This window comes from Eptesicus fuscus, chromosome 2, assembly GCF_027574615.1.
Source record: "Eptesicus fuscus isolate TK198812 chromosome 2, DD_ASM_mEF_20220401, whole genome shotgun sequence".
Classification (NCBI taxonomy): domain Eukaryota; kingdom Metazoa; phylum Chordata; class Mammalia; order Chiroptera; family Vespertilionidae; genus Eptesicus; species Eptesicus fuscus.
In genome coordinates, this window is record NC_072474.1 from 63442289 (window position 1) to 63463381 (window position 21093).

The 21093-nt window shown below is 41.0% G+C and overlaps 2 protein-coding genes across 5 annotated transcripts; one reads left to right on the forward strand and one right to left on the reverse strand.

Annotated features, from left to right (window-relative positions):
• The first annotated feature begins 836 nt into the window (after positions 1 to 836).
• Positions 837 to 20001, forward strand: ABRAXAS1 (abraxas 1, BRCA1 A complex subunit). 4 transcript variants are annotated; one of them, XM_008143596.3, is made up of 9 exons: positions 837 to 990; positions 3340 to 3430; positions 7245 to 7281; positions 10042 to 10108; positions 12720 to 12913; positions 14468 to 14587; positions 15329 to 15413; positions 18602 to 18716; positions 19103 to 20001. In XM_008143596.3, the coding sequence occupies exons 1-9, from the start codon at positions 904 to 906 to the stop codon at positions 19534 to 19536; spliced, it is 1230 nt and encodes a 409-aa protein (XP_008141818.2). In that variant the 5' UTR covers positions 837 to 903; the 3' UTR covers positions 19537 to 20001. The 4 variants fall into 4 exon arrangements, with proteins under 4 accessions (XP_008141818.2, XP_028004134.2, XP_054583669.1 ...); XM_028148333.2 differs by lacking the exon at positions 14468 to 14587; XM_054727694.1 differs by lacking the exons at positions 837 to 990; positions 7245 to 7281 and having other exon boundaries at positions 3372 to 3430.
• On the reverse strand, positions 10657 to 12634 carry LOC129151011 (trafficking protein particle complex subunit 14-like). The gene is given in 6 exon segments (XM_054724488.1): positions 10657 to 10844; positions 10924 to 10970; positions 10972 to 11090; positions 11328 to 11482; positions 11578 to 11886; positions 12601 to 12634. Coding segments are annotated over 6 exon segments (852 nt in total).
• Positions 20002 to 21093: the final 1092 nt, after the last annotated feature.

Consider the following 21093-nt stretch of genomic DNA (forward strand, 5'->3'; position numbering starts at 1 on the left):
CATTCCCTGACCATTTTACCCACTCCTGTGCATTAGGTTTTAGGTTCCCAGCCACAGAACCCTGGCACTTTTGTCAGTCTTTTTTTAAAATATATTTTATTGATTTTTATAGAGAGGAAGGGAGAGGGATAGAGAGAAACATCAATGAGAGAGAATCATTGATCGGCTGCCTCTTGCACACCCCCTACCGGGGATGTGCCCTTAACCAAGGTACATGCTCTTGGCTGGAATCGAATCTGGGATCCTTCAGTCCGCAGGCTGTCGCTCTATACCTGTCAAAGAAACCCAACTTCTCTCCTGCTCCCCACCCCACGGATGAATAATCGCTGGAGAGTTCTAGAAGAGACAATCCCTGATACTTGTATTGGTATTCAGTAGTTTCATTGGTAAAGGGCAGCATCCTGCAGTTTGAAAGCCATAAACGCAGCATATCTACTGTGATAGTACAGTGCCACTAAGCCATGCTTCCATTCCGTCAGCAGTGTTCATTTTTGATAGTTTTGCACTTTTATGCCACGGGTTCCTCAGGAGCAACTGGCCACCAAAACACATTCCGTACCCTCCCCAGAGATGCCCAACATGTAGCGGCCTCAGGGAAGCCAGGGAAGGACCAGCGCAAAGGTGGGCGAAGAGAGAGGGGCGGGTCCCACCAGCCACAGTCGCCTTGCTGCGCCCTCCCCAACAGAGGGCGCCCGCGCCTCCCCAGCCCGCTCCCCAGCGGAGAGCGCCGCTGCCCGTGCACCGCGCGGGCCCCGCCCCCCAGAGAGACCCCGCCCCCAGCCCGACATGGCCCCGCCCCCTCGCCCAGCCCTGCTTTGCGGCTGTGCGGCCTCACAGGGAGGGATCCGACCTGGCGCGCTCCGCTCCGCCCCGCCCAGGGGTTCACCGCTGTGGCGGCCCAGCATGGAGGGCGAGAGTACGTCGGCGGTCCTTTCGGGCTTCGTGCTCGGCGCGCTGTCCTTCCAGCACCTCAACACGGACTCGGACTCGGTGAGCTGAGGGGCGGGGCGGGATCCGGCGTCGCCTCGGAAGAGGCCGAGCGCCCTCCCCGCCGTGGCCCGCGGTCTCCCGGGGGCCGCAGCGCCGGCCTCAGCCCTCGGGCTCTGCCTCCTCCCGCCCCGGGGCAGCCCCGGAGGTGCCTCCCGCCCGCGAGGTCTTTCCCTGGATGAGCCCTCCCTTGGCTGAGCCGGGTTTGTTCCGAGCCCCGATCCGAGTGGCCCGCACGCCCCCCTTTCTCTCTCTCCCCCGTCCCCACCCCCTTCCTCGGGCCCCTCTGGCTGTGGAGGAGGAGGAAGTGCGCCGCGCTCCGCCGCCGGCCGGGCCCGCTGCCTTTCCCCCTCGGTGCCCACCGCCTTCCCAGGCTGCCGAGTTAACGAAAGGGTCGGGTGGGGAAAGCATGAAGAGGTGTTGCGTCCAGTGGCCATTTGGGGGGCATCTTATAAGTGGGTGAAAAAGCTTAATTGGGTATCGGATATCGGACTTTTGCATTAGTATTAAGTTTATTAAGTCGTAAGGCCTCAGCTAGTTCCTTTTCTGATGCTTTCAGTTATGATTTAAATATTTATGCTCAAATATTAGATATTTAAATACTCATTTCATACTAACTGCCTAGGTTAAAAAAACCTCTGGGTGAATCAAGGAAGTCGTTTTTTAAATACAGTGTCTATTTTAATAAACTTATTTTTATGAAATTAAACACTGTAAAACTTGGAGCCCAGGAAGTAGTGCCCTAGAGTAAGTGCTTAATAACTTGCTAATAGTTTAGAAAATACCATCCTGAACACACTCTAGTCATTCCTTAAATAACCTTGATTAACACCTAGAAAAGACAAATGTGACTATTTTAAATGTATGTGGCTGTGGAAATTATTTTGGAATGTCTTAGTGTAAATATAAACAGAATGGGTCCTTAAGTCCTCTGTAGTGTAATTAGCCCTTGGAAAGTATCATAATGGTAGGCCCTTGTTTCTTAGATCTTTTTCCTTTAGTCTTTAAACGGTGATTTTCTTCTTCTTCTTTTTAATATGTTTGTATTGATATGTAGAGAGAGGGGAAGGGAGAGGGAGAGAGAGAAACATGGATTGGCTGCTTCCTGCACGCTCCCTGCTGGGGATGGATCCTGAAACCTGGGCTTGTGCCCTGACCAAGGATCACACCTGTGACCTCTTGGTGCCTGGGCATACATCAGCCACTAAGCCAGCGGGCTAGAGGGTGATATTCTAGGTAATTATACTTGTGTTGTCCCCGCTTCCTTTCCCAGGATTTGTCTAGAGTACTAGAGTGTAGAGTTCCGGATTTGGTTCCCTTTTTGTCCAGTAAACCCTCACATCGTGGAAACATTCCCTTTGTGCTCTTTAATGAAATGGGGAGAAAAGGGTATTTTTAATTATAAAGACGATAAAATCTCCATTGTTGCTCAAGCATATAGGTCTTTAAATGTGCAAAAAGAAATAACTGAATTCTCCAGAACTCAAAATAAATCACCACTGATTTAGCAGGAATGTATATAGTTCTTAAAGAATCAGGGCTTTCAGCTCACCTTATATTTTTTATTTCTTATTTGAAAAAATATATGTTTTTATTGATTTCAGAGAGGAAGGGAGAGAGAAAAAGAGATTGCAACATCAATGATGAGAGAGAATCACTGATCTGCTGCCTCCTGCATGTCCACACTGGGGATGGAGCCCACAACCCTGGGCATGTTCCCTGACCAGGAATCGAACCCTGACCTCCTGGTTCATAGGTCGACGCTCAACCACTGAGCCACGCTGGCTGGGCTATTTCTTTTCTTTTTTTTTTTTTTTCCAGCTCCCCTTTTAGAAAGAAGACTGATACTGAATTTCTAATCTTTAATGTTTTGTACGATTTTTAATCTAAAAGCATTGATGATTGTGTCATTTCAGAGGCTCAGAAGCCTCCACTGGCTCCCAGAAGTATGTGCCATCAATTCAGAGTCCCTGGCCAGTCATTTGGGATGTTCCATTATTGGGGTTATTCCTATCTATGATTTCCTTACAAATGGGAGCCTTCAGTTCCCAGGCAGACTGCTCTGCTCCTCATTCCTCATGCATTGTGTGCTCATTTCTGGCTTCAAACCTTTTATTCTCCCAAATATGCTAAAATTACAGTGGCACTTACAGTCTCTACTCATTTTTATTTAACTGTTCATGTTCCCCAGCTAAACTTGGAGTGCATCTGGTCTTTGTTTTCTGTGCCCCCAAGCTGGAAGCACATACTGTATACATTGTTAAGTACTTGAGAGATTGGTTAGTTAAGTGACTGAATGGTAATACTGTCAGTTTTTTCCATATATTTACCCTTTCTAATTTGTATCCATAGGAAGGTTTTCTTCTTGGGGAAGTGAAAGGTGAAGCCAAGAATAGCATTACTGATTCCCAAATGGATGATGTTGAAGTTATTTATACAATAGGTGAGTAACTTATTTCTTTGTCTCCTATTTTTTATGGTTTATGCTAAAAAGGGGTCAGCATAAATTACTTTTTAAATTGATTTAAAAAAACAAAAAAAATTATTTTTTAAAGCAGATAGAATTTCTCTCTTTTTTTTAAAAATATATTTTATTGATTTTTTACAGAGAGGAAGAGAGAGGGATAGAGAGTTAGAAACATCGATGAGAGAGAAACATCGATCAGCTGCCTCTTGCACACCCCCTACTGGGGATGTGCCAGCAACCAAGGTACATGCCCTTGACCAGAATCGAACCTGGGACCCTTGAGTCCGCAGGCTGACGCTCTATCCACTGAGCCAAACCGGTTTTGGCAAAAAAATCCCAAAAATTTTTAAAAGCAGATTTTAAAAGAGCATATTGCTTTTATTTCTCTTACGTTCTTACTGATTTGAGAGAGAGAGGAAGGGAGAATGATAGAGAGGTAGAAACATGGATGAGAAAGAAACATCATTTCTCAGCTACCTCCTGCACACCACTTACTGGGGAGCAAGCCCACAACCTGGCACGTGCCCTGACAGGAATCAAACCCATGATCCCTTGGTTCATTGGTCGACGCTCAACCACTGAGCAACACCATTCAGGCTTGCCCTCATTTCTCAATTAAAGTTATGCCATGGCCTAGTCTAAAGCAGGAAAAAGTGTGGGACATAAGCAGGTAACATTACTGTGGGAAAACAAGGATGGCAGCTGTTCTTTCAGGGGGAAAAGAGGAAAAAGAGAGCTTTAAAATATATAGGAAGTTTTTTGATTAACATATACAGCTTTTTCTGAACATTTTTTAAAATATATGTTTCTATTGATCTAGCACACAATCCGGTCATGTGCCCTGAGCAGGAATCAAACCAGCAACCTTTTGGTGCATGGGACAACACTCACTCAACCAACTAAGCCACACTGGCCAGGGCCTGAGCATATTTTTTTAAACAAAAATTGGTGGTGTACTTTAAAAAAAATTTGCATCATAACATCATTGTGTCATGACCATTTTCCCATGTTAAATTATCCTCTATCATTTTTTATAACTGCATTGTATTCTCTGTGGCCTTACTTCTGTGGACTTTCAGCAGTCCTTAAAATAAGTAAATTATAATCAGTTATTTCCAATTTTTATTATCATAAGTTATACTGAAGTGAACATCCTTGTATAGATATTTTCCTTCTTATAGATATTTTCCTGGAAATATGCTTATAATGTCAAAGGATATGAACCTTTTTTTTTTAAAGATATATTTTCATTGATCTCAGAGAGGAAGGGAGAGGGAGAGAGAGACAGGAACATCAATGATGAAAGAGAATCATTAATCGGCTGCCTCCTGCATGCCCCCCACCAAGGATCAAGCCTGCAACCCAGGCATGTGCCCTAACTGGGAATCAAACTGTGACCTCCTGGTTCATAGGTCAGAGCTCAACCACTGAGCCACACCTGCCGGGCAAGGTTATGAACATTTTTAAAGTTCTTGATCTGTACTCTCAAATTGCTTTTCAGAAAGGTATAAGTATATATTCACACTAGGAGCCCAGTGCGCAAAATCACACGCCCCCCCACCCACCCACCCACCCACCCGCCACCCTGCCTTGACACCCGAACCTCTCCACACAGAGCTCCAGCGCACCTAGCCCAGCCCCTGACCCCTCTGCCTTCTCTGGCCGCTTCAAGTCCAGCCCTCAGTCCCTTGAGTGGCCTCTGGCTGGTCCCACCTTCTCCAGGCGCCTCCCCGCTTCTGCCCCATCTCCGGAGCAACACGGCAGCTCCGCCCCATCATGGCCCTGGAGGAGAGTGTGGAAGCCTCCCCCCTGCTGTGCTGTGCTCCTTCCCCTAGGGTGGGTGGCGAAGGATTGGTGAGGGGTCGCTATGGGCTCTCACCCCCGCCCTCCCCCGGCACGGGATGGTCCTGCCTCCTCCGGGCACCTCCCCGCTTCTGCCCCATCTCAGGAGCAATGCCCCGCCGCACACGCACAGGCAGCCTCCTGCGATCGGTCGTGACGTTACGGAGTAATGGACAATTTGCATATTCCTCTATTATTGTATAGGATTATTCATGTTATTTTTTGTTTGCCACTTTAAAAGGTTAAAAATGGAAGTACAGCCCTAACCGGTTTGACTCAGTGGATAGAGCATCGGCCTGCGGACTCAAGGGTCCCAGGTTCGATTCCGGTCAAGGGCATGTACCTTGGTTGCAGGCACATCCCCAGTAGGGGGTGTGCAAGAGGCAGCTGATCGATGTTTCTCTCTCATCGATGTTTCTAACTCTCTCTCCCTCTCCCTTCCTCTCTGTAAAAAATCAATAAAATATATTTTAAAAAATGGAAGTACATATATGTAAATTTACGTATGTGTATAATTATAGTGTATATGTATAAAGTAAATACATAAAGTCAATTTAAACTCACTCTCATTAGTTTCCTCTGTGACCACCACTATTAGTTTCATATGTATATGTTCCATTTAAACAAATGGGACCATCTATACATGGATAAAATATCTCCAAGATGTTATTAGTACAGAAGAATGTCATTGTGTATAGTTTGTCATTCTTTCGGATGGCTTCAGAGTCCCATTATATGGATCTACCATAACTTATTTAAACAGCTATGAATGACTTTCTATTTGTAATAAAATAGTAGACATTTTATTGTGCATATGTCTTTGTGCCTTTGAATATATCTGAAAGTCAAATTCCTAGAGGTAGACCATTGCCTTTTGGAAAAGTCATGCCATCCTAGACTCCTCAATATGTAAAAGTACCTGTGTCCCCATAATCTTGTCACCACTAGTTATTATCAGGTCTTTGAATCTTTGCCAATGTGATAAGTTAAAAAAAAAAAATCATTTTAATTTGCATTTCTTAATTACAAATGAGATTGAGGGTTTATGTACTGACCTTTTTGGGGGGCCTTTTTCTTTTAATTGGCATGCTGCCCAAAGTATCAAACACACTTTGAGGAGTTTAAATAAGCAACTATTTACTGAGCCATTGTGCCAGGAATAGTACTCAGCTTTAAGGTGTCAGGCAAGTGCTATAGAAATGCTTAAGTATTTGCTCAAACTATTTTAAAATGTTAGATTACTTTAAGACACATGATAACAGATAAAATCCAAGATCTACAAATTTCTATATTGCTTTGGTTAATGAAATTTTCATTTTATACTTTGTTATCTGCACCCGAAAATGTTGGGCTGTTATCAGTTACAAAGACTATCTGTAGGATGATCACTTTTCCTATTTAGATTTATTTCTATTGACAAGAAATAAAACTAGCCTCTTAAAAGAGGTTTTGCCCTGGCCGGTATGGCTCAGTTGGTTAGAGCATAGTCCCATACCCCATAAAGAAAAAGATGTTTGGATTTTTTTTCTTGATAGTTAACATTAACAAATCCTTTGTGAGACAACTACTTGTAATAACAAAGGATTATCCCATTAACAGCCCTTTTTATCAATTGCGTAAATTTAGAGTATAACCCATTTTAGAATTCAAAGGAAAAATTGCAGCTTTGAATTTGTCTTTTGTGTTGTTGTTAGTAACATTCATAGAAGGTATATACCACTCTACTTAGGAGTGAAGCTCTTTGAATGTTGGCCCTGGCTTGGGAGAGTCACTTAATCTCTCTGCCTGTTCCCTCAGCTTTAAAATGGAAGGAATAACATCTGTCTCATAGGTTTGTTCTGAGGTTTAAACGAGATAATGGTAAAGTACTTCCTGGCGTGAGGTATTTGACATTATGTTATTCAAATAACAATGAATGTAATCTTAATTAAAAATTCTTTTTTTCCAGACATTCAGAAATATATTCCATGTTATCAGCTTTTTAGGTGAGTAAGCAAGAGCAAGTAAATGATCCATTGTGAAAATTACTCTGTAAGTGAAGTAATTCTTAAAACTAACAGAGTATCTTTGTTATATATGGTGCTGCTGTTTAAAATGAAAAGACTTTTTTTTTAATACATGAAAATTTACTTGTTCATTTCAACCCTAATATTTCAGTCTTTGTATGTATATGCTTGTGTTAGCTGGTCTCTACTGCCTCTCCCAGGTACCAGTTTACTTTGAGGATTGCTTTTCCTTCTCACACCCACTCACCTCATTGCATTATTGTAAACTCAGTGACACATTTTTCATACATCAACAGCAGCCTTTTTTCCTACCCTTTTATTCTAGTTTATCATAGGTTTATTCACTTATCTTATTTTTTAATGTTATATTTTGTCAATTAACCAGTTAGGTTCTTTACCCTGCTTCCTTTTGCTTTTCTAGGGTAAAAACTTGTGCTCTTAGTCCTATATATAGAAGTAGTATTGTTAGCTCTTAATATAAGCTGTGGTATTATTAAATACTTTTTATTGAGGTATTGTTACATACATATGGGAAAGTACACAAATAAATGTTCATAAAGCAAACAGTTATGAATAGTCAACATTATTATCTTATGGTCACACTTAGTGATTGTGTAAGAGTTGCAGTGGAGCATTTGGTTAAGGTGATAAAGATTTATGGTAGAGGATGATAGAAATAAAGACTTAGTATAGTCTTTTTTTTTTTAATTTATTTCTTTATTGATTTCAGAGAGGAAGGGAGAGGGAGATAGAAACATCAATGAAGAGAGAGAATCATTGATCGGCTGCTTCCTGCATGTCCCCTACTGGGGATTGAGCCCATAACCCGGGCATGTGTCCTTGGCCGGAATCGAACCTGGGACCCTTCAATCCACAGGCCGACGCTCTATCCCCTGAGACAAACCGGCTAGAGCGGCTTAGTATAGTCTTAATCTTTTGCACTCGGATGTCGAGTGTGACTCAACACGGTTAGCATCGGTAGCAGCTCTTTTTATACTCTTTGAATGTATCAATAATTTGAAATATAAAAAAATCCAAATAAATAAGTTTGTATGAAAAGAAACTCCAGTTTTTTATTCTACTGCCGCGCTTTGTAAAATCTGGGGTATTTAAAAAATTAAATCCCGAGTAGAATAAAGGAATCGAGAAAAAAGCGAGTGCAAAGGTTTAAACTGCTGCACCAAAAAGAGGTACAGCTCATATAGTGCCTTACATAAATGGACATACAAAAATATTTGTTGAATGACTAAGGGATTCTTGGTGGAGACTCATGAAAAGTATTTCTCTGGACCTGCCCTTTGGTAGATGGAACACTGTCTATTTTTCCATTAAAAACTTTTTTTTTAATCCTCACCTGAGGATATTTTCCCACTGATTTTTTTTTTAATATATATTTTCATTGACCTCAGAGAGGAAGGGAGAGGGAGAGAGAAATAGAAACATCAGTGGTGAGAGAGAATCATTGATTGGCTGCCTCCTGCATGCCCCCCACTGGGCACCGAGCCCACAACCCGGGCATGTGCTCTTGGCCAGAACTGAACCCGGGACCCTTCAGTCCACAGGCCAACGCTCTATTCACTGAGCCAAACCTGCTAGGGCCCCACTGATTTTTAGAGAGAGTGAAGAGAAAGGGAAAGACAGAAACATCCATGTGAGAGAAACAGATTGATTGGTTGCCTCCTGCACAGGCACCAGGGCCCAGGCCGGGGAGGAGCCTGCAACCGAGGTACCTGCCCCTGACTGGAATTAAACCTGGGACCCTTCAGTCTGCAGGCCAATGCTCTATCCACTGAGCCAAACTGGCTAGGGCTCCATTAAAAACTTTTAATGTAAGCTTTTGTAATTTAAAAAGAAAAAATATATTGTCCATTAGGATATACCATTAGTTCTATGTAACTTAATTTTTAGTGTACAGATTAGAATTACCATTAAACTTATTACAGTGACTATTATTTATAAAGGATTTTGCATAACAGATAGTGCACCATCACAGAAAATAATATGGTTTATCTCGGATGTTAACAGGAGGAAAATATTATGTGCATTCCTTGTTATTGGAAGGGAAAGAAGGCTGGAAGTAAACGCTTTAGAATCTTTTAGAATTATCTTTTAATTCTCCCTACATCTTCGGCTTTCCAGCTACAGAACAAAGACCACTAAACTAAAGCAGTACCTATTCTGTGCTCCCCCGCACTCCCCATTAAAAAAACAAAAAAACCAACCAACTCCTGAAACACTTTCTTAATTTAAAGCAAATATTGCCTTTGGCATGAACAATTGGAGCACAATAATGATACATCCAAAAATATGTAAATAATAAATTTTCATTATTGTGCTCCAATACTCATTTTACATATTTTTGTATGTATCAATATTTTCCTTTAAGTTTTAATAAGTAAATTATGAATTAATTTTGAACTGGCTGTGTGAATTCACAAATACCTGTGTTTAATGAAGAGTGTTTTGTTTTAAGAAAATGTGATGCCCAGAGTTATCTCTTGAGGTTTCTCAACCCCTTTTCCTTTTTCATTGCTTATGGACCTCATATTTCTAACACTTTAAGTCTGATACTTTGAGAACATTCTCTACTATTTATTTTAGAACTTCATCTGAAAAGCAGGTAGGTATATGTGGATTTGGGTTGGGTAGTTAGGTTAGGAGTAACTAAAATTAAAGGTGCTAATAAAATCATTCATATTTTTAGCTTATTTGAAATGCTTTTAATTTTGGTTTTTACAGTTTCTACAATTCTTCTGGTGAATTAAATGAGCAAGCACTAAAGAAAATACTATCAAGTATCAAAAAGGTATTCCCTGACTTAGCTTGTCTTTTATATTATAAGTATTATTTTCAGTTCCTAAAAGCACTTTTCAGCATCATGTGTCATCACGATGTCCTATACTAGTAAAGCAGGTGAGGTAAGGCTTTTCTTTCCAGAAATTTAAGGGGCTGCTCTGAAAGCAAAACTAGTCATTAAAAGAATTAATCTTGTTTTCATCCTTCCCTTGACTATTCCAATGAACATTGATCTCTTCCTCTTCTGCCTGCCCACCGTACCCCTTCCCAGTATCATTTATTCTAGGACTTAATCCATTACTGTTTTTACATAGCTGAAGTTACTTGTTTTTATAGTGCAGGGACCAGCCCTCCCACCCCAGGAAGTCAGGGGAATACTGTTGGTTTAGTGCTGCAGCCATACACGCCCAGTTCACACCTTTTCCCTCATCAGCAGACACAGACAGGCTGTGGCCTCCTCACCTACAATGGGAGGCATCCCTAGGGAGGCACAGCCTGGAATAAGGACCCCCTCCAGGGGCATTCGATTTCTGGGCGTGTAAGAGAGCCTGCAAGGTGCTACTTTATGGCCTCCACCACCAGGACTTTGCACTTGCATTTGGCAGTCTTGTCCAGAGAGAACACAGCCTTTTCCGGGGGTAGGTAGAGGGGGCGGCCAACTGTGGAGGCCACAGGGGATGTGATGGCCCTACCCTCCATCACACTGCCGACCTGGAGGAAGGCAGAGGATGTGGGCTTCCTGCTCCCTCTCCAATTCTGGCCTCTGCTGAGTCCAGTGGCTCCCCTCCCTTGGTTCCATTCCTCGTGAGGTGGCTGCGGGAAGGCTGTTGTGGGAGAAGGACTGAGAGCGGCCCAGGCTAACCTGGTGCCTCCACCAAGTCCCAGACAGCTGGGCTGCTGGGACTGCTCTTTCGAGAGAGGGGCTGGGCCTTGGGTGAAGGCTGGGACACACTAGCAGTGAATTGTAGCTTCAGTTTCATGTGCTGGCTCAGCTGGGGTGGAAAGACAGATCAGCATTCCCACTTGGCTTCCAGGCCCCAGACCTCCTTTCAAATCTCCTTTCCCCTTGACAGACCAATACTGGATCTAAATTCCACCTTCCCTCAGCCTGGCTTTAGTGCCATCCATTGTATTTCCTCTCTAGCAGCCAGCAGCCCTGATGCCTCCTATCCCAACATTCTGCATCACCACCACACTGTCCACCCCTTTCCAGCACCTCCCCAGCCCACCTCAAAGAGCCCTGTCCTTAGAACCTGGAAGGCTACACTGAAGGTTGGTGCACCGCCCTTCCAGGAAAAGCCAAGGTTGTTGAGGGGCGTGTGGCAGACAATGGAGGCTAGGGCAGCCTGCATGGCCCGAAGGTCCTCACACAGCTGCTTTCCTGGGGGGCAGAAACAGCGACCAGTAAACACATCTGTAGTGTTCCTCAGCAAGGGGCTTCCACGAGCACAGTCTTGATTGATCCTCAAAGTCACCCAGCCTGTGTGTGCTCCGGGGTCCACACAAGCCTCACAGCAAGGAAGTCTTGGAGATTGTTGAGCAGCATGTAGGTGACCGTGAAATGCTCGTAGGTCTGAAATGGGGTCTCACAAGAAGCAGTCATCACAAAGCACGGGCGGTCCAGGCGAACGCTGGGCAGGCGGTAGTGGGTATAGATGCTCTGGGTGAAGGGCAGCTTTGGGGTGGACCACTGAACCACAGCAATCAAGAGGACTTCTAGGCCCTTGGCCTGAGGTGTCCCTGGGGCCAGTCTATCCCGTGTAACAGTGAGTGGGAAGATGACCTCATCTGTGGACACAATTGGTTCCTCCACAGGCAGCGTGGTCACTCCCCCCTGAGGTTGCAGGGCCCGGGTGGTAGGTGAGAAAACAACCCCCCACTGCCTGGATCCCTGCTCCCTGGGGGTTTGGGAGGCTGGTTGCTGGGGTTGCCAGGGCGGTGACCAGTTCTGCCTGGGCCACCCCCAGTGCCAGAACCCCCCACTACCACCCCCCGGCAGTGAAGCCCTAGCAGGAAGCGGACAGTCTCCTCCAGGTAGAGATGGTTGAACCCGGGGCAGCGCCTGGTACCGGCCTGGGTCCCCCACCAGTGGCACAGCCGAGCTAAAGATTAAGATTTTAAAAGAGCAAATGCCATAAAAGAAGTTAATCTTTTTTCCCCTAATCTATATTGAATAAAATTTAGTCCTGAAACTGAATAAAAAGTAATTTAACTGCAAGACATTTTGTATACTTTACAAAGTATAAAAGTTTATATTTAAGTGTATGTTTTGTTTACATATGCCCCAAATCTTGCTAAATATTAAGAAAGCCATTTTTTAAAAAAATCTTTTATTGATTTCAGAGAGGAAGAGAGGAGAGAGAGATAGAAACATCAATGATGAGAATCATTGATCGGCTGCCCCCTGCACGCCCTCCACTGGGGATCAAGCCCACAACCCAGGCATGTGCCCCTGGCCGAAATTGAACCTGGGACCCTTCAATCCGTAGGCTGATGTTTTACCCCTGAGCCAAGCCGGCCAGGGCGAGAAAGCCATTTTTTAAGGCTGTCAATTGTATTGCTTAATTATGATAAGACACATAATAATTGTAATTAAGGTGTGTGTTTTTTCTGTATTTCAGGATGTGGTGGGTTGGTATAAATTCCGACGCCATTCAGACCAGATCATGACATTTAGAGAAAGACTACTTCACAAAAATTTACAGCAGCATCTTTCAAGCCGGGAACTTGTTTTTCTGCTATTAACACCAAGTATAATAACAGAAAGCTGTTCTACTCATCGGCTGGAGCATGCCTTATATAAACCACAGAAAGGGTAAATGTTGGCCAGTCATTGGCTATCTTCAGCTAATAGAAAAATACACTCAATATTTTTATAGCACTTTTTGTAGCTTATCAAGTACATTGTTACATTAGATTGTCATAATATTGCTCTGAAGTCTGTCTTACCATCTGTTCTTAATAGATGGGAAAGTGAATGTCAGATAAAGAAATTAGAAGCCCAGTATGGAATGTTGACTTATATTTCTGGCACTGAGGGTTTGCTATTATTTAACATAAGATGGAAAAAATATGTGCTTTAGATATTGGTTGCTAAAGGATATAATGTAGAACTTAAATCTAGATACTTGAGCAGCTTTTCTACAACCTCTGCAAGGAAGCAAGGTAGTTCTTGATGATCTACCAAAATGGTTTAACAGACTCCCCAAAGGTTGTATAAACATTTTCATGGAATATGAGAATTTTAAGTTAAAGGAGTACCAACTAAGGTTAATTTTATTATTCATGGAAGATAGGCTAAATCTCAACAATTAGCCTTATATTTATACTAGAGGCCCAGTGCATGAAATTTGTGCACAAGTGGGGGGGTGTTCCTCAACCCAGCCTGTGCCCTCTCGCAGTCCGGGAGCCCTCAGGGGATGTCCGACTGATGGCATAGGCCCGCTCCCCAGCAGTAGGACATCCTTGTGGAGACGGGAGAGGCTCCCACCACCGCCCCTGCGCTCATCAGCCGTGAGCCTGACTTCGGGCTGAGCGGTGCTCCCCCTGTGGGAGCATTGAGCGTCTGCCCCGTGGTGGTCAGTGCACATCATAGCAGCCAGTCGTTCCTCCATTTGGTTGATTTTCATATTAGCCTTTTATTATATTGGATGTGCTAATCAGTTAAAATAGCCATAAAAGTATTTTTTATGTAATTATCTTATACTGTGTACATGTCACAACTTTTTTTTTTTTTAATACTCACCTAAGGATATTTTCGTGTTGTTTTTTATTATTTTTTAAATATTTTAAAAATATATTTTTATTGATTTCACAGAGGGAAAGGGAGATAGAAACATCAATGATGAGAATCATTGATCGGCTGCCTCCTGCACATCCCCTACTGGGGATCGAGCCCGCAACCTTGGCACATGCCCTTGACCGGAATCGAACCCAGGACCCTTCAGTCCGTAGGCTGACCCTCTATTCACTGAGACAAACCAGCTAGGGCTTTCCATTGATTTTTTTAGAGTTTGGAAGGGAGGGGGAGAGACAGAGAAAGGAACAGCAATTGGTTGCCTCCAGCACACACTTCTACTGGAACCAGGGATCGAGTCTGCAGCAGAGGTATGTGCCCTTGACTGGAATCGAAGGTGTGACACTTCAGTCCATGGGCCAATGCTCCAACCACTTAGCTAAACTGACTAGTGCAATTCACAACTTTTAAAAGCCATTTTCCTCAAGTCAGTAAATTCTATCTTGGATAAGTAGTAAGGAATAGGATTTTTTTGTTTTTTAATCTTATAGGAGAAAGGTAGTCTATACTAATAAGTAGATGCTAATCTTTGACTTTATTCTAGGTTTATATTTTAAAATTTTATTTCCTCAGACTTTTTCATAGGATACCCTTAGTGGTGGCCAACCTGGGCATGTCTGAACAACTAGGTTATAAAACTGTATCAGGTTCCTGTACATCCACTGGTTTTAGCCGAGCAGTAAAAACACACAGGTGAGATTCCTCAATTGCTTCCCCACTAAAATTATTCCTATTCATTTACTAAAATTAATTACTATACAAATGAAGAATAAAAATAAAAGGAAAACTGACTAATAACCATATCACTCAAATAAACTAGATTTTTTACTTTTTCCATATTTCCTTCTAGCACTTGTCCATTTAGATAGAGGGAAGTTGTTCCATATTTTAATGTATTTTCTAAGACTAAGTAGCTATCCTTAAAATAATGAATTTTCTAAGGCATCAGTTTAGATTAAAGGCATGAAATTAGACTGCATAATAAATACCAAAAAAATGAGGCTCTAGCCAAGATTCACGCATACTACCAGCTGCTAAGTTATAACTTTTTTGTGATCGTTAAAGAAATGATTGTCAGAAATAGCAACAATGGCATTACAGGATACTTCCTAGTGAATAAACTTTGAGAAAAGGCACTAGATTTTATTTATTTTTGTGTTCCCACAGTGCTTACCAGTGTCTTATATAAATACCGCATTTCGTTGATTCTAAGATGTACAGTTTTAAACTTACCTCAAATTGGGACGTTTTACAAACCATGCCTTAGCATTTTTCTTCTTCTTGGTATATAAAATAATGTTGCCTCTTTCAATCAATGATGCTTTAAAATCAGTAAAATATGATTGTGATTCTTCCATAGCTCAACTACAAATAAGTTTTCATCATATCATTGAGTTCTGTACACTTGCCTGATGAAATGGTAATGTTTTACAGCCCTGAATTTTTTAAAGAAGATGGATCTTTAAAGGAAGTACACAAGATAAATGAAATGTATGCTTCTTTACAAGAGGAATTAAAGGTAACATAACTTGTCCAACACTTAGAGACCATTTTGGAGTTGATATCAAATTGATCATTGAGAATTTTTAGGGAAAAATTTACATTAGATTAAATTTTAGTTTCATTTAGCTTCAGTAACAAAGACCTCAATCTTAGTAGCCTATAAACACAAAAATTTAGTATCACATTATGTCTGCTCCTGTTCGAAGTATCTTTATTCTAGGATCCAGACTGAAGGAGCAGCCCTTACGTGGGATATACTCTTCTCATGACAAAGGAAGAGCAAGAAAGCTAGTGGAAATTCACAGCAGTTCTTAAAACTGCTCAGAGATGGCTTGTCTCTTCCACTTACATTTCATTGGTCAGAGGATATCGCATGACAATAGGTAGGGACATATAATCCTTTTATAGGATAAAAACAAAAGCAAATATCTGGGAACAAGACAGTCTAGCACTGTATTTAGTTCTATCTTACTTTGTCAGTTCAATCCTTTGAGAAATAAACATCAAGGTAGGATCAGACAGATTTATTGGGCCTGAGAAGGGGAGGGTGCTTCTGAAAAAGACAGAGAAAGGAAATTGGGTAGGAAGAACTTTATTTAGACTGCAGGACCAGAAAAGTTTCAGCCAGGCAAAGCTGTCCTATAGGAATGGACTTGTAATAATACCCACAACGTGCTCAGTCACTAAGAGCCGCCTAGAGAAAGCCTGGCCTAAGCACAGACACAGTAGTGGGTCCAAAAGCATGGCAGCTGGGCTGCTAGTCAACTATGCCTCCTCCAGATGAGATTACAGTAGTATACTTCCATGGTCGCCATACTCATCAATAGAGCACACACTAAGAGAAATGACGTTAATACATTTTACACACTACTAATATGAATGGTAGTAAAGGAATTTTAGAAAATAGAGAAACATTTAGAATGCCATCATTGCAACATAACTGTTTTCACTTTGCCATATTCTGCAGTTTTTCACTAATGTATACATACTTTTATATAGTTGATAGTGATGGAGGTACATCAATGTGTATCATGATTTTTATTTATTCGATATATTAAACATTTTTCATGTTACTACATATTCTTTTGTTCTTTTTAATGGTAGTGTACTTCATAGAATAGTACATTGGAACTCTTATGTTAAAAGTACCAACTTGGGCTAAAATACGGAATGTAAAGAGGTGTATTAAAGGAACTGTAGGCAGAAAGCAGCTGAGTTTCAGGAAGAAATTGGAACCAGGAATTAAGAGTGCCATCACAACTTCCTCTCCCTCTGTGTCTGCACATAGGTTTCCTTCATAGTATCTACAGGTCTTTCTGTTTATTTATCCACTGGCTGGCCAGACAGCTAACTCACAGTTGCATTTAGAGCTCTTCTATTCAAGAGATTAGGGTTTGCTGATTTGCTATGTATGTCTCTGCTTGGGTAAGTTAGGGTGACGTTAGTGAAGGGTTTATTGGTGAACTTATGGCAGGGTGAACAAGTTCATGATAAATAGGCTGAGCAGACATTTAAAAAAGTATCCACTAGTCCTGGCCACTTTGACTCAGGCCCGAGGACCAAAGGGTTGCAGGTACAATCCCCAGCCCGAGGCAACCAATTGATGTGAATCTCTCACATCAATATTTCTCTTTCTCTCTCTCTCTCTCCCTTCTCCTCCCTCCCTCCTACTTTCTCTAAAAATCAATAGGAAAAAAAATATCCTCTGGTGAGGATTAAAAAAAAAAAGTTATCTACTAAAACTGACTATAATAACCTTTTACCCTGTAATTGGAAAATAGTTACTTTAAATTTTTTTTAAAAAGTATCTACTAAAACTGGCTATAATAACCTTTTACCCTGTAATTGGAAAATAGTTACTTTAAATTTTTTTAAATAGGTTTTTATATTGATTTGAGAGAGGAGAGGGAGAAACATGGATGAGAAACATTAATTGGCTGCCTCTTACATGCCCTGTACTGGGGAATGAGCCCACAACCTGGTCATGTGTCCTGATCTCTTGGTGCATGGGTCAATGCTCAACCACTGAGCCTCACCAGAAAGTAACTTTTGATTTGATATTACACTAAGAATCATCGTCCTATATATATTTTGTTATTAAGATATATCTCCAAAATGAAATTACTGAGTCAAAGGATATTAGTACTTCAAACTGATGGACACATGAGGCTGGTCTGCTTTTCTTTTCTTTCTTTTCCTTTTTTCTTTTTTTTTGAGAGTGCGTTTATTATGGGAAAGAAGTGAGCCAAGGCAGGGCTACTGTCAGCTCACTGGAGAGTCAGAGAAAAGGGGACCTTGGAGTCAGGTTCAAGGGATTAGCTTGGGACAAGGGCTACTGCCCATTGCTCCCCTAGTTGCAAGTCTTATGGGAACCCTTAGAGTTTAGGAGATGCATGCCTGTGGGGGAAGAAGACGGGGGTGGGAAAGGCAGGGGTTTGTCTCTGTCTTTTTTTTTTTTTTTGGTACTATTGGGGAGGTGGGGGACTGGGTGGAGGTGGACAAAGAGGAGGAAAACGGGGGCCATCTGTAATAGTGTCAACAGTTAAAAATAAAAAAGTAGATTCTTTTATAGGATTTATGAAGTTCCTGTATGAAAATTCTTTCATAACAGGAAATGCAGTCACTTTTCTTTTTTCTTTTTTAAATATATTTTATTGATTTTTTTACAGAGAGGGAGGGAGAGGGATAGAGAGTTAGAAACATCGATGAGAGAGAAATATCGATCAGCTGCCTCCTGCACACCCCCTACTGGGGATATGCCCGCAACCAAGGTACATGCCCTTGACTGGAATCGAACCTGGGACCCCTTCAGTCCACAGGCTGATGCTCTATCCACTGAGCCAAACCGGTCACGGCGCAGTCACTTTTCTTTAATATTAAATGTTTACAGTAATTATGCACCTCTCAAAATAGTACAGTATTTTTTGTTTCAAGGCGAATTAAATATTTTTGTTTTTTATTTCAGTGCATTATCAAAGAAATAACTGGTATGATAAAGCTAGTGTATAAATGGGAAGTTAATACATCTGTAAAACATTTGCTATCTATAAAGTACCATACAAGTGCTTATTGTTGAGTTCCTCCAAAAATAGCAAAATTAAAGATTTTATAAAAGCAAATAATACTTGATATTATGTACCATGAAGGTTTTTATGAAACAAGATGGGAACTTTATCCATACCCTTGCATTATTTTATTTTGCAGAGTATATGCAAACACGTAGAAGAGAGTGAGGAAGCAGTAGAAAAACTACTAAAGGATGTAAACAGATTAAAACAAGAAATTAAAAAAAGAAAACAAGCACAGATTCAAGCAGCACGTAAGTAAACAGTTCGCACACCACCTTTCTATGCCTAAAAAAAAAAATTCTGATTTGAATTATGGATGAGCCAGCTGCACTGATGAATTTGCCCATCTTAAGATTAAAAATAATTGTTTTATTAATATTCTTAAGTCCCACTGAGCAAAGAACATGGTACTATTATAAATATATTCTATTGTTGATATTAAATAATTTAATTATAGTATTCTCTTAGAATATTATGGCATGAGTTGGAGTTTGGGATTATGCAAGTCATTTTTCTCAGTTAGGCAAGTTGATAAAATTGTTAGTATTTCTGACTCAACTTTACTAACAAATAGATAACTATAAATGCTTTGTAGAACAACTATTGTATGTTGAACTGTTATTTTATTTTGTTTTAGGAGACAAGAATGTCCAAAAAGACCCTCAGGAGAACGTTACTCTTTGTCAAGCTTTACGGACCTTTTTTCCAGATTGTGAATTTCTTCACTCATGTGTTATCTCCTTGAAAAATAGGCGTATCTCTAAAAGTAGCTGTAATACCAATCACCAACAAAATATGGTAGACAACCTGACCTTAATGGTAGAATACACTGACATTCCTGAAGCTAGTCCAGCTAGTATTGCACGGCAAGAGATGAAACATAAAGCTTTAGATACAGATGACAGAAGGCAATTCAAGAAGTTACGGCTGTTGGAGATACAAAGCCAACCATCTAAAACAGATACTGATAATAGTAACCAAGAAAAGTCATCCACGAGCAGCCCAGAAACGGATGAGGAGATTGAGAAAATGAAGGATTCTGGTGACTATCCAAGATCTCCTACATTTTGATCCTTTTAGGCCAAAAGATTTTTGATCAGCTGTGTCTGGCTATTTGCAGTAATACATTAAAAAAAAAACACCTAACCACACCTAATTTGACAACTATTTTTTGAAACTATTTCTATTGGCATTCCAAAGGATTTACTTAGTTTTTATTGCTGGAGTGACTTTTTAATGCTCATTTTTCATCACTACAATAACAAATCAACTTACAGGAAGAGAACAAAAGAGCTGACCCTTGGCAATGCAGAACTCAACAGGAAGGAGAGTCATGGGCTTCAGTAAGAGTTTTAGGAAGAATGTTTAGTTTAACCCAATTTAATGTAATGAACTGGTTAAGTGGAGGTTGGCTAAGAGAGCTTTTGCTATGTTTTCTGTATTTGTCTGTTTTGTAATAGTGAGAATTTTCCATGAAGTATACACATCTCATGAAGCCTTCATGTTTCACTCACTGTATGAAATGCTGAGCACACACTTTGGCCATTGCTTTTCCATGTTATTTCCTAATAGAACAAATTCATAGCCAATATCAAAAATTATCATCTTTTAACTATGTGTTAACATGCATTGGTTACCATGGGGTACTTAGGAAGCCCACATAATACTAGGAATGATTTTGCAAATAATCAGTTTCTTCTGGGATTGTTTTACTGGTTACATAAGAAGCCCTGTGGTGTTGTGGAGGGCAGGAGGGAAAGAGGTTGTCAGTCTGAACCCTATTTAAAAATAATCACAAACATTAGAGCATAGAGAACATAGATAATATCTAAATGTAACCAATAAATCAACAAAACTGGGTGCACAGGCAAGAGTACGAACGGCAGAGGCAACAAGCAGCCAACATATATGCAAATATCTTCTTTAGATAACAGCTTGAGATTTTTCAAAGATCCTACATATTTACTCAGACTAAAGTTTAAATGTGCCTTCATGGAAAGTTCAATTTGCTAAAATGCTATAGAGGTACAAACGTATTTAGCTTATACTATTGCACAACACTACTGAACTGTCGATCAGAGAAGTTTGCTCAGGTCATTAATTAGTACACAGCTGAACTTCCACAATTGAGTTTGATGACCCAACTTTCAGCATATTTAGTGAAAAGGAGGAAAAGAATATAGGAAAAATTCCAATTTCTCTCCAACTTTTGGCTATAAGATGACACAATATATCGCCTATGGATCAGTTTATTTAAAGGACACTACCAGTTTCAGGATAGACTAGCCAGGAATAAAAGTTAGGTCCTGTGACATCACCACTATCCATCCAATGAAACGTATCTACAAAGAGATCCACTGTCCTAGCCCAGTATACCTGTATTTGCTAGTTAGAAAACCCTCCTGAGCAATTTCATGTCCATACCCTGTCATGAGGGATTTGTACATTATACAAGCATTCCACTTTCCTGTACCCATATCTCTAAAATGCCACCGACAAGACATAACCTGGATCTAAAGTAAAATCCAAATACAAGTCATCTCTTCCATATTTAATATCCCATTTCAGCAGTCTATTGTATTAAGCTATTTGTGGACCAGATATAAATGACAGTGCTACAGTACCAAT